General features: G+C 36.5%; 1 protein-coding gene across 1 annotated transcript in view; it reads left to right on the top strand.

Moving 5' to 3' along the window:
- The window catches only part of OTOG (otogelin), a 105,973-nt gene that overhangs the window by 18,505 nt on the left and 74,717 nt on the right, over positions 1-12,751 (top strand). Inside the window, exons 11-16 of the mRNA XM_054068819.1 lie at positions 1,086-1,194; positions 1,999-2,045; positions 2,917-3,062; positions 9,512-9,644; positions 10,600-10,777; positions 12,025-12,149. Coding sequence (XP_053924794.1) covers positions 1,086-1,194; positions 1,999-2,045; positions 2,917-3,062; positions 9,512-9,644; positions 10,600-10,777; positions 12,025-12,149 — 738 coding nt within the window. The remainder of the gene's footprint in view (positions 1-1,085; positions 1,195-1,998; positions 2,046-2,916; positions 3,063-9,511; positions 9,645-10,599; positions 10,778-12,024; positions 12,150-12,751) is intronic.

Consider the following 12,751-nt stretch of genomic DNA (forward strand, 5'->3'; position numbering starts at 1 on the left):
GTGGATGAATAACCTTGTCTTCCTTATAACTGACAAAAGCCTTTTCCCCCTTCTAATAAGTGGGAATAGGTTTCAGCACAGATCCACATTCTAGCTGCAGAGCTCCATCATTTGACTGAAAAATGGAGTTTGTTCTGTTGTTGACAGGGCAGCCATCCCCTCATTCTGGTGGTTGCTACATGTTTTTTCTTTTTTGGGGGTTGGTTGTCTGTTACCCCCACCCCCAAGAATGCTTGCAAGGTGAGGTGCTTAGGAGAGCTCAAAAATGTGGAACGAGAGACTCATTCACGTGGCCAGAACAGATTTTGATACTGAGATTCTTATATTGTTGTGTGATTCTGGCAAGTGATGTATTTTAATTGTGGCCTGCAGCAAAAATTTGCCCTTATTACCAAAATAGACTTTGATGTCTAATTTTCCCCTTGTTACTGGCTTCTGTCAGGTACGTAAGCCTATCTAAAAAATGAGAGAGAATGTTATGCTGTGGAACTTCAAGTCCTGCCTCTTATAAATATCCTGATGATTTATAAGTATAATCATCCTTGTCATATGTAGTATCATTTGTGGTCTGGTAATTTCTTTAACTTCTAATTCTCTAATAATGGAATAATAAAATAACCAAAACCACCCAAAGCAAAAAAACACATTATAGTAAAATAAAGACCAAACAGTCCCTTAAACATACAGGCAAAAATTTGTAAAGGTGTCAAAAAAGAAGCCAAAGGTACTTAAAGCAGCATGTTTCGGTGTTTATGTGTTTGGTTTTGGGGTTTTTGTGTGGATGGTTTCCTCCCACTCTCCCCCAGTATTAAAATACTTCTTATTCATACTGTTTTCAGTGTATCTCAAGCAATTTAGGGACTTGTTCTGCAAAAATGACAACCAAATAGTCTAATTCTTAGTAACTAGTAACTTCTAGTAACTTCTAGAAGTTACTAGTAACTTCTGTTACCATGCATGACCATTTTTGTTCTTGGTAACACTTGTCAATGTTGTTAGTGCTCCATCAGCCATTTATACAAATATTTCACTCTTTTCTTGTTTTTTTTTTTGTTTGGGTTTTTTTTGTTTTTGTTTGTTTCTAGGTTTAATTTATGAAAATGAGTTGTGTGTCAAGCCTATGGAGTGTCCTTGTGACTACCATGGAAGTTTCTTTGAAATGGGCTCAGTGGTTTATGAGGAATGTAATAACTGGTTAGTAATTTTTCTTTTTATGCTGTGAATGTAATCCTTTCATGGTCATGAAAGACAACTTCCTAAGTTAAATATTGAATAAGATTGCTAAGTCCTCACTGTTTCTACATACAAAAACTGTTGTTGCTTATAAGTTTTGCAATAGAGGGAAAGGTGAAAGAAACTATGGAGTTATTAATGTGGAAGAAGACCAAATGACAGATATTGCAGAGAATACTATAATGTTTAGAACTCTTTTCACCTTGATCTCTGTTTCAAACTGAAAGGAATCTAGAATTCAAAATCTTAACAGGAGGTTTATTTTGATTTTACATTGTCTCCTCTTTGTGTTTTTTCACTTGGACATAGGGAGCCTAATGTCATTGTGACACTAAGTTGCTGTTTCCGAAAATTCAGAGTTAATTTTATATATTGAAAAGAGATTTTTTTTATTGGATTGACTTAATTGAAGAAAACAGATGATTTTCATAACACTTCTTTTTTTTTTTAAGTAATAGGATTCAAAGTGCTTGTGTTTATTTTTCTCAGTTTTAATTATCCTTAACTTTTATAATGGTTATCAAGGAGCTAAGAAGAAAGAAAAATGTTACTGGATGAAATTCACTTGGTTATATCCTCTTGACAAGCTCTTGCCATTCTAGTGACTGTGGTACCTCTGTTGTACCCTTTTGTGAGGCTTGAGATACTGGGTGCTCATTTCTTAGATAAAGAATCCAGGAAGACCAAAGAAGGACAGCTGTATATACTTCACAAAAAAAAAAAAAAAAAAAAAAAAAAGTGTGAAACCCTTTTGTTTTATTTCAGCACTTGCATTGGAGGAAAGTGGGTTTGTACAAATCTTACCTGTCCAGGTATGTGAAAGTCTTCAATGATCTTCTATTTAATAACTGAATTTTCACTTGGGATAAAATGTTACTGTTAGATCTTTATGTGATTTTTCACTATGTAATTTGTATTTTTATTTCTGTCAAATATAAATGCATCTGCACAAACAGAAGATTAAGTATTAAAATGATCTGAATAGCGGGCATCTGCCTTTCAGATTAGTGCAGTAACATGTCTCCCTATACATTACCATAAAGTCTCTGGTAGGTGGCACTGCCTTGCCATTCTTGTCATTCAACTAAAGTTTCTTCTGCAATTTTCACTTGTCAGACTTACAGCAAGATCACCTTCATTCCACCACAGTACTGCTGGCTAGTGATATAGTATTTAGCTATTGTACAGATATCAGTTAATTATTTTCACATGCCTTTGCACTAAGGGGCATTATCTCACTTCACAGATAGGCAGCTAAACTGTAGAGATTAAGGTCAAGAGAATTTTTAATATTAAGGGTACCCATGGCTTCATGGTTCTTATAACTGCCAATAGATTCAGGCACTGATCTCAGAGTTGTTTGGAGGAGTGCTTAATGTTTCTGCAAATCCGTTTTTAGAGCCACAAATAAAATAGCTGGAATGTAAGGATTGTGCATATTATTGCTTCTTTCTGGGGGAAGAACTGTTTAGGTGTCCTGACTTGGCATTGGGTAGGAAATCCATAACAAAAGCAAGGATAAAGTTCAGTTCCTAACCACGTTCCCAGTACATATTTAGAGTATGAATTCAATTTTATAAACTATAGCATGTGTCAAGATATATGAATTCTATAGCAGTATAACTGTTGACAGTACATGGTCTTTTCTGCATACTGAAATACATTATTTGTTGTGTTTTTCAGCTGAATGTTCAGTTTCAGGAGACATTCATTTCATGACCTTTGATGGCCGCAAATACACTTTCCAAGCTACCTGCCAATATATTCTAGCAAAAAGCCGTACATCTGGAACATTTACCATATCCTTGCAAAATGCTCCTTGTGGACACGTAAGGCCTAGAACCTTTTTGTCATGTTTATATCCTGCAGGGTTTATTTATTTGGAGGGGGAAGTATTGAAAAAAAATGTAGGAAAGCTACCTACAATTGCATATGTTCAAATTCATCAGTAGCAACAATTTTCCTCAGTGATGAAATAGTTAAACAACAACAGTGCAGTTCACTTGTGATAAATAGAAAATATTATGCAAGTATTCTGATTCACTGTTTACTGAGGTCATTCAATAGCATCTGGTGGTTCATGCAGCAAACCCTGGCTGATGAATTATGTTCTTCAGCTTTCTGAGAACATCTTTCTGGATTTGCAGCCAGCATAAAATAAGGCAGTTGCTTATTACTGATTGAAAGAAGGATGACATTTTGTGCCTTGAATATAGAATTCTCTCAGCTTTGTTTTTGCAGCTTGAAAGTCACTTTTACATGTATTGATAGAAGAAGCTTTGGATAGCCTTTGGGACAGCTCTCTCTGACTGGGGTGTATGTATGCATCTGTGTAACTGTTGTTAAGTTGATATCCTGTGCCGTTAATTTCAGCCAAACATGCATGTGCATATAACCATCTGATGCTAAGTGTGCTCCTACTTTCAAATATGAAGTTTCTGTTATCGTATACAGAAGTCACCAAATATTTATCTACTTCATGTCCAAGACCCATTCACTTACCTTTTTTGTTGTGTACGTGGGTTTCTGAGTATGTATAATGTGTGTGTGAGGTACGGAACACTGTTAAGATTTTCACTACAGCATTTCATTCATAGGCCTGATAGGACTTGTAATTTTGAGGAAGTTTAAGCAAGTTAGAATAGATCTTAATCATGCATAGGTAGTGTGAGAAGTGTAGTTGATTGAGTTGAGCTGTTTTCTGGAGTCAGGCTTTTCTCACTGACTTTGAGTTCTACATATGTATGTAAAGGCAGAATTTGGCCTGGATTTGTGTTAGAGCCATAATACTACTATGGATGCCCACTTACTAAACTACTGGACTTGCTGTAGGAGCAAGATGTTAAGCTTTGTATCTTGGCCAGATTTACATTTTCTCCAATGGTCTTGCGTATCAATATTACCTAGGAGCAACTGTAGAGATATTTGAAGTGTAATAAATAATAATATGTGTATAAACTTAACTATGACTCCTTGCTTTATCTCTAGACCATCTACTATGTGTTAGGCCCAAATTTTAGTTGTTAGTGTGAAGAGCTTCCATATTGCTGCAGTTTTATAAAATCAGATTTAGAACCTTTGCTTTTTAAATCGGTAGAGTTAACTACTGCACTTTATTATAAGAGTTTTATTTTGTGTTCTAGTTAAATCTATGATTCTGTAAGTCCTTTTATACTAATGATTGCATTCATTCATCTCTGTAGCTTGTGTTGTTTATAGCCTTGAGATTTCCTTGGGAAGAAAAATGGACTTGTGCGCTACATAATCCAGTAAAGTCTTTTTGTACTTGTGCACTAAAAGCTACTTCTCTGTATGACAGAGAAGACGTTTAAGCAGCAGGAAGTAATATTAAAGCAGCATTGACAAATTTATTATAATAGAATTGATTTATTTGCAGTCCAGGTAAGAGATGGGAGACTGAGTGCATGGAGTCCCCTTCTCGTCTTAGTAAAAAAGTTGAGAGGTAGGAAAAATAGCTTAATTGGATAGAGACCAAGTATATTTTTCACCTAGAAGATATGCAAGTAAATGTCCCACTCTCTTCTCTATAGTTCCTTGGAGAAGTGTATTGGGACACCAAGTGAAGTATGTGATAGGGCAGTGGTGCTGAAAAAGTGGATTCCTGTGTTGTGAATATGACTGCTTTGTTATGCTCTAGTAGGCTCTAGGCCTTTGAGATAGAAGAGTTACAGTGGAGGCTGAAATGAGCTCTTGGCGAGGATGTATGTATTAGAAAAACTTAGGCTTTAACCTGTGTGTGCATCATTTTTTGGGTTGGAAGAATCTGGTGATCCTGCTAGTGTTTTCTGTTCATAGGAAGACTGGTACTGTTTCAGGAGACAATATATCTGATTGTTGCTACAATTCTCCACTTCAAATGCATATTTGCCTTAGTTTTATTTATGTTTTAATGAGTTTGGTGGGCTTAATTTTCTGCTAACCTTGTGATCCTGAGGATTTTATGATACTGACTAGTATCATCATCTAGGAAAAATAAATATCAGCTGTGAAACAAAACCTAAACATAGGCATTCAGCATAGACACGAATCTGTGGAGTCAGCATAATATTCTCAGAACTTTGCAAAGTCCAAGAAGCCTGAGAAAGCTGGTTGTATATTGAAGCTCTGTCCTGTATTATATGGTTGAAAATGAGCAAAGAGGATCCCCAAAGAAACACTCTAGGCAACTTTTTGTCAAGTCAAAGTTGAGGCATGATTGATTTCTTGCAGAAGCCCACAGCGATGTAGCTTTCAGCCTAACCTGTTGAAAAGCCCATCGACGAACAACAGAGGTCTGGAGTGAATTTCTGCTATGGTAATGTGTAGGATATGCTTTATGGGTCTCATTCCCTTTTGTGTTACGGAGCACATCTCTTTGCAAAACAGACAGAACTGTGCCTTTCAGTTTAGTTGTGATAGTGATACTTCCATTAGAGGAAGTGATAATCAAGTTAGTTGGGTTTCTGCAGCACTTGTGAGACTGCAAGAAGCCTTGCAGTAATTCTGCATCTTCTTCACCCTTACTTAAGGACTTTGTTTATCTGTCTCTTGGTCCAAGTAGTTTATAGGTGAAAGAAATAATTCTCTTGGCTTTTACTACATTTTGAGCTTTGTATTCATCTAGCCTTTAACAAAGCTGATCAGTCCCTAATAATTACAGACTTTTACAGAGGTTTGAGTGAAGCATTCTGGACATTAACAGCCAGGTGGGTGATCAGAGGCTTATGTGTTATGTTCCAAGGCTACATGCTCATTTAATTATCAATGTACAAGTGGTCAGAGGGTAGTGAGAACAGTTCGTGTACTATAACACAAGAATGTGGGGATTCAGTGCTGCTGTTCAAGTGTCTAACTATCAGCTAGCTGGTACCATTGGGCAGAACTGCTTTACAATACCCTAGGTAGCATCCATTATCTTTTTCCAATTTATAAAAATTAATGAATTGAAATGGGAAGCTAAAAGATTTGTAGTGCAGAATCTTGTATTTCTTGATGGTTTGAGATTTTATTTTTTTTTTTTTTAAGAAAAACCTCACTTATCAGTCCCATCTCATTCAAGCAGATTAAAAAATGTAGAAAGAAAATACCTGGGGAGATTTTAGCTCTCTGAATCACAAAGAATCCAGTCATCTAGAGCCTTAGAGCTGGTGACATAAACAGTCATCAGGCAACAAGTTATTTCAAAATGATGTGAAATTTTGTTTAATCACTTTTTGGAAGGAGACTCTGTTAAGTGATAAGCACAGCTTAACCTTATCTGAGTTTCAAGTGACAACTACACCGGCTTTGTAGTCTGTGTGATGAGAAGGTTTTCTGAATATAGAATTTTTTTTTTAAGTGTCTAGTGAAAGAAATGGTCATACCTATGAAAACATTTGTTGAAATTTGGCAAGGACAGTGCTGTGAAAGAAACAGTTCATTGGAACAGAGAATAATTCTAAGGCAGAATTTCTCCTTCAGTTTCAGCATGAGGGAATAACAAAACTTTTGTCAATATTATGTAGTAATGTATATACTATGGAGGGTTGTTCTCTTGGCTCTGGTCTGCTATGCATACTAGCTGGTATTCTTTTATTTTCAGCTTCTTAAAAGGTCTACAGAATTGTCCATTTATAGCCACTGGTGCTGAATGATTTGCACAGAATTGTAATTTCTTAGTGAAAAGGCAAGACAAAACGAAAAGCTGAAGAGCATGGCTTCACAATGTACACGTCTGTCTTCACTGTCAGCTCAGGAGAGCTGGTTGAGCTGATGAAATATGTCCAGTTATTTTTATAATTTACTATTTTCAAGTTTCATTTTATCATTTCAACTGTTGTTGAAAGATCACTGTTTTACCATTATTTAGAGACAGGGAAGTTATGAATGTAGTTTTTAATCTTTACACGCCACTGTGTGTACTAGTGTGTCCATGGTACACTAAGGACTGACAGATGATCTGCTCTAGTTCAGCATCTGTCAAAGCCACATGGTAGTGTTCAGAGATCCTTACAGCTCTACTAATTGTTTTCAGCGAGTAGGGCGATGTTTGCCCTGTATTGGGAGAGTCCCAGTGAAAGCTAGCAAGAGTTGGATAAAAGTGCAGATCTTCAACATCCTGATCTATTTGCAGTGTGAATGGCGCTATTCACAGTATGATTTTGCTGTTAGTGCAACTGTCCAAAGGCAGGGTTATTTTAACTAAATCTGGTTCAGTGCCTCTTTCAGCACTGAAGATGTGTAATGTTTTACTATTTCATCATCAGTTATGCCTTCACTGCAGGCAGTGGGACTGAAAACTGCACCCTCCTGCTCCTCTGCTGGACACTTTTGGGCTGCAGCTCAGGGCAAAATCCAGTCAATGAGAAATTTCCTGCAGTGAGACCTAGACTGCTCTTTGACGAAATGATTGCAGACATCTGTGTATGTTTTGGCACGTAAGACTTTACAAGACATTGAAGGTGCGCGATCAAGATGAGAGTAAAATGAACAAATAGTGTGCTAATAGTGACCAGATGCAGTTTTTGTCATTGTTCTCAAATACCTCTTAAAATAGTTAAAAGATCATGCAGTGAAGGAGGCTGAACAGCAGAAACAGCAGTAGGGTGCTTCCCCTTTTCCTCTGTGGAGGGCAGGGAATAGGTAGTTTTTTAACTTTATTCAGTCATACTAAGCCCATGTAAATAAAGTGATGTCTCAGAAGCTGTCGTAAAGAGATTTGAGTATCACAGGAGTGGCAGAAACTTAATTCCTTCCTAGAACAAAGAGAAAGTAGAAGATGGACTGTGATTACAGAATGCTGACATGGTTAAGCTCTAGTCATCTCCGAATCCACCTCTGTGCTTGATTTGTCTTTTAAAAACATTAAATGGCTATCACATTAATTCAGTTAAGAAAAATCGGGTAGTCTTCTATGATTAGTAAATGTACTTTAATATTTGCATTTAAAGCCAAGTACCTGAAAGGTGGAAGTCCTGGCATGGAAACTCTGATAGGAACTGATTAATGTTAATTATCTATCTGGTTAGTTTCCATGTTACTTAGTATGGATGCATTTGTTACTGTGATATGTTGAAAACATTCAATATTCAATAGCCCTCAGACTTGCGCTGCTTTCCCCTTATGAGGTGTGGTGTTTGAAGATCACTACAGTAACATAAGAGATTCTTCAATATTAAGTAGTTTGGGACTTCATTTAGGTACAAATCAATTTCAGGACTTGCTTGAGTGGAAAAAAAAACAATCCAGCCTAACTAACGTTGAATAAGTATGCTACAGTTGACTTCTGTTTTGATGAAAGCTGTTAACGTGAATTCACTTCTTGATCCCTTAAGCTGTTGTAAAATTTCCCTGTGTAGGCCATGTAGCTTCTTTATGTCATGAAGCTTTGGCACATGAATCTCAATACTTTGGGTTTTTTTAGAGTTTCGTTTGGTAATGTTGACATTTAAGTGCCACTGAGGAGGGTGGGTGTAGGTGAGGTGGATGAGGAGGTCGATTGAGGAGTTTTTTGAAATCTGTTTCAGCCAGACTGAAATACAAGATTCCTTTTCATGTGTTTTCTGTGTAATCTTTTGACCTAGAGAACTGAAATGAAAATAAGAATAAGCAATGGTAGTGACAACAAGCAAACTGCACTAGTTGTATGTTGTGATATTGTGCGCTATCACAATCCTGCCTTTCTTTCGTCAATATTCATCCAGGGAGCTTATGAACCTACTTCCACAGCTCCTCTTGGAAATAATGTACTTTGATGTTGTTTGAAATAATGTATTTTGATGTTGTTTGAAATAATGATTCACAAGATGCTTCTATCTTTTGTTATTGTTTGCCTTTGAAAGAATTTTATATCTTAAATATGGTCTGAAAGAACCTGGGTGTATCAGAACAGTTTAATTTTAAGTATAGATTTGGATTTCTGTGCACTACTATGCGGATAATGCAGCCTGGTGTGTAAGGATTAACTCGGCCTTAATGGGTCTTTAATCAGGGGGTATCATGAATTGTAGATGCTTTTGTGGTAAGCTGTGTAAGAATTATTTCTCTTCCCAAATCCCACTTGAGCTGTACTAGCATAACAGGTTAGTGTTATATTAAATATGCATTTGAGATCATTAAAAATACCGAGTGTATCTTACTTACATGTAAAGCTGTATGTTTTACAATTGCACTCTGCTAAGAAGCAAGATACAGCTGAAAATTTTCAATTCTCTGCTAATGATAGCTTTACTTGCACTCTCATTTAACATTCATCCTACTTCAGTATTTTTTTTTTAATTTGTTTTGCTCTTACTTGTAGAACCGTGATGGATCATGTATCCAATCAATCAGCCTTGTTCTTAATCAGGACCCCAAGAGGCAAGTGACTCTGACTCATTCTGGAGATGTTTTGGTGTATGACCAATACAAAATTAGCCTGCCTTATGGAGATGGTAAGGAATAATATGTAAGCATATAACTCCTACCAAGCACTAAAGCAGTATTCCAATGGCATATGTCTATGTTGTGATACTGTTAATATTGCTAACATATTGAAGTGTATATTGTGAATATGATCACTTAATTTTTTATGAAGTGTTTAACAAATTAACTGCTGATATGCCTTTTACACTAATTGCAGTAGTTGTACAGTAGCTGTACTGGGCTAGTGTCTCTTATGTTAAGATTGCGTTCTGTCTCTAACAAGTCCATGTGCCACCCCTTACATTTACAAGATTGATTAGTTCTTTTCTGAGGGAGAATTCTTTTCTCTGATTCTTCAGCTGAGTAAATTTTCAATTTTTTGTAAGCAACTTAAATAAATATAAGTGGAAGGAGCCTTCTTGTCCCTTACAGATTTTCAAACAAATGTATTTTTTTTTTGATTCAGTGGGTTTTTTAAATATCTCCTTCTGGAAGATATTACCAGCTATTCTACCTGTGAATATGTGACTCTTTTCTGTGAGATTCAGTGTTATTTTTAATGAGAGCTTTATTTGCAAATGACTAGTACAGTTGATGTCAGTGAGGGCTTTTGAATTTCCCAAAAAAAGACTCCAATACAGGAAGCACGTTGCAAGTGTTAGGATTGTTTTGTCTAAAAGAAATGACCCGCAATGTTTGTGTCTTTAATTGATTTGGTTTTAATTAATCTTTATGAATGCTCCAGTGAACTCTGGATGCATTTTTAAGAAGTGGGGTGGCTGTCATAATTTTCTTGTTTTCTTCTTTAAAGTCTGAATCAGTGTAATATTTTGTGAGAGATCGATGATTAGGGGAGAATAAGACCTTATAAGAAAAAAATACCACTTACATAAAAATCAAACATAAATAGTGAAATGACAAAAAACAAAATGCAAATTACAAGATTTTCTTTGCCTTTCAATGATTTTTGTTTTTACTCACCAGAGTTATTTGAAATACGGAAACTCTCCTCTGTATTTCTTCAAGTAAAGACACGCATTGGATTACAGATACTGTATGACAGAGAAGGACTGAGGCTTTATGTTCAAGTGGATGAACGGTGGAAAGATGATACTGCAGGCCTTTGTGGAACCTTCAATGGAAATATGGAGGATGATTTTTTGTATGAATAGCTACAAGATTTCTATTTGCCAGTATATGAATATCTCCAGTTAGTGGTAGATCAACTGTGTATTGAAGCTGGATAGATATTGAATGGATAGATACCAAAAATAACTTATTTTGAAGTTTTGTCTTAGTGAGAAAGATACTAGTAGTTTTTATTTTGCTAACAGAAAATCTGTAACTTCAACTACAGGATATCCAGCCAAGTTTTGCTTAATATATTTTAATATAAAAATACAGTGAAATATATATGATTCATAAGTGCAAGTTTATCTGAAAACTTTTCTCCGAATTATGGAGTAGCCTATATAATGGACTTTCTGCCTCCCTGCAAGTCTCTTTATCTCTTTCCATCTCCTATTTTCTGCTGCAACTTATAGTCTGCTCTTACTGACAGAGCCTCCATTGTTCAGTGCCTGCAGTCCAACAACAGGAATTGGCTGTCGCCTGAGCTTTGCTTTATTGTGATGCAGTGAAAAGTAGTCAGAGCTGCCCGAGCACCACAGTCAAGACTGCTGTTTGTACAGCTTATTTGCAGCATATTTCCTGCAGATACTAAAGAACAAATTGGCTTCCAGGGGACTGGGCAGCCTAATGGAATCTGGTTGTATGCCTAATGCAATCTTTTCCCATATTTAAATTCACAGTTTTGATCATTCTCCCTGTGCAATCTTAATGTGCCTTCGTTATTTCAATCAAAGCCTTTTTATCTCTCAGCTTCTGCTGCCCCTCTACTTACCTGGACCTTATGGATATCTGTTCGATGCTTTCTACAGTTATATCTCTGGGCCCTTGGATTTCTGTGCCTTCCTCTTTCTTTTAGGGACTAGAGAGCCTGGGAAGTCAGGTACTCAGGAACAGACAGGAAATTACAGATAGAGGGGAGATAAAAATGGGTCTGATATACTTCTGCCTCCTCAGGGATGAATAAGAGAGTGCAGACGTTCAGGGCAGTGGTGCCTCCTTCCTCTCTTGTGAAAATGGAACCTGGTCTGTTTTGATCTGTCCTTCCTTACAAAGTATCTAATGGCTGTGGAGCACATCTTCTCTTTCATTTCTGGTCCTTTGCCTGGAAAGAAAGAGAAGAGTCCTGAAACTTAAGCTGACAGTGCTTTACAGGAGAGTACAAGAGAATATGGAGCAGTGGAAGGTAAACTTGAATCAGCTCTGCTGAAGGGAGTGGTAAAACTGAGACCATTATGTAAATTCACTGTATTTTTTGTAACTGACTTCTGTTTTTTAAAGATCCCCAGTTGGAGTAACTGAAAGCACTCCAGAGCTGTTTGGAAACACATGGAAAACTTCATTGGCATGTGTTCTTGTGCATGATAGTTCGCAAATGGATCCATGTGATATTCACCTCCAGGCAGGTGGGCAGTGAAAATCAATTAGTATTGACAAATGCATTTCTACTTATTATATCTGTGCTGGTTTTCTTGGTTAGATGAGGTAAAGTAATAAACAGTCCTACTCACTGAAAAAATTAATACTTGCACGTAGCATTTGAGTTCAATACCATAATAAATTATGCAGTTTATTGTTTAAGTATTTTGTGATACTTGCAGAGGCACTCAAAATACCCCATTTTTATTTATGATTTGCAGTTGCACTGTGTTAAGTTAGACTTGCTTTAAAGGTTGGTAGTACATCTGCTGGTGGTGATGCTGCTACTTAAGATGGAGACTCAAAATTATTTCAGTATTCATTTTTGAAAATACTAAAAAAATGAAACATTTAATTTAGTTGCCTGGAGTAGAATGAGTACAAGAAAGTTACCTGTGCATGGCCCTTAGATTTTACTGGGAGAAAGGTACTAGTGGCTGGTGCCATGAGAAACAGAAGTGGTCACTAAACATCTTTAATAGTGATGAACTTTGTAGATCATCAATTGTATCCATTTCACAGTTCTACCATTTCTTGTCTTGGAGTCTACGTATTTTTAGGCAACATATGAAGGTAAGATACTGATTAA

Source organism: Cuculus canorus, chromosome 5 (genome assembly GCF_017976375.1).
Source record: "Cuculus canorus isolate bCucCan1 chromosome 5, bCucCan1.pri, whole genome shotgun sequence".
In the NCBI taxonomy this organism is placed as follows: Eukaryota; Metazoa; Chordata; class Aves; order Cuculiformes; family Cuculidae; genus Cuculus; species Cuculus canorus.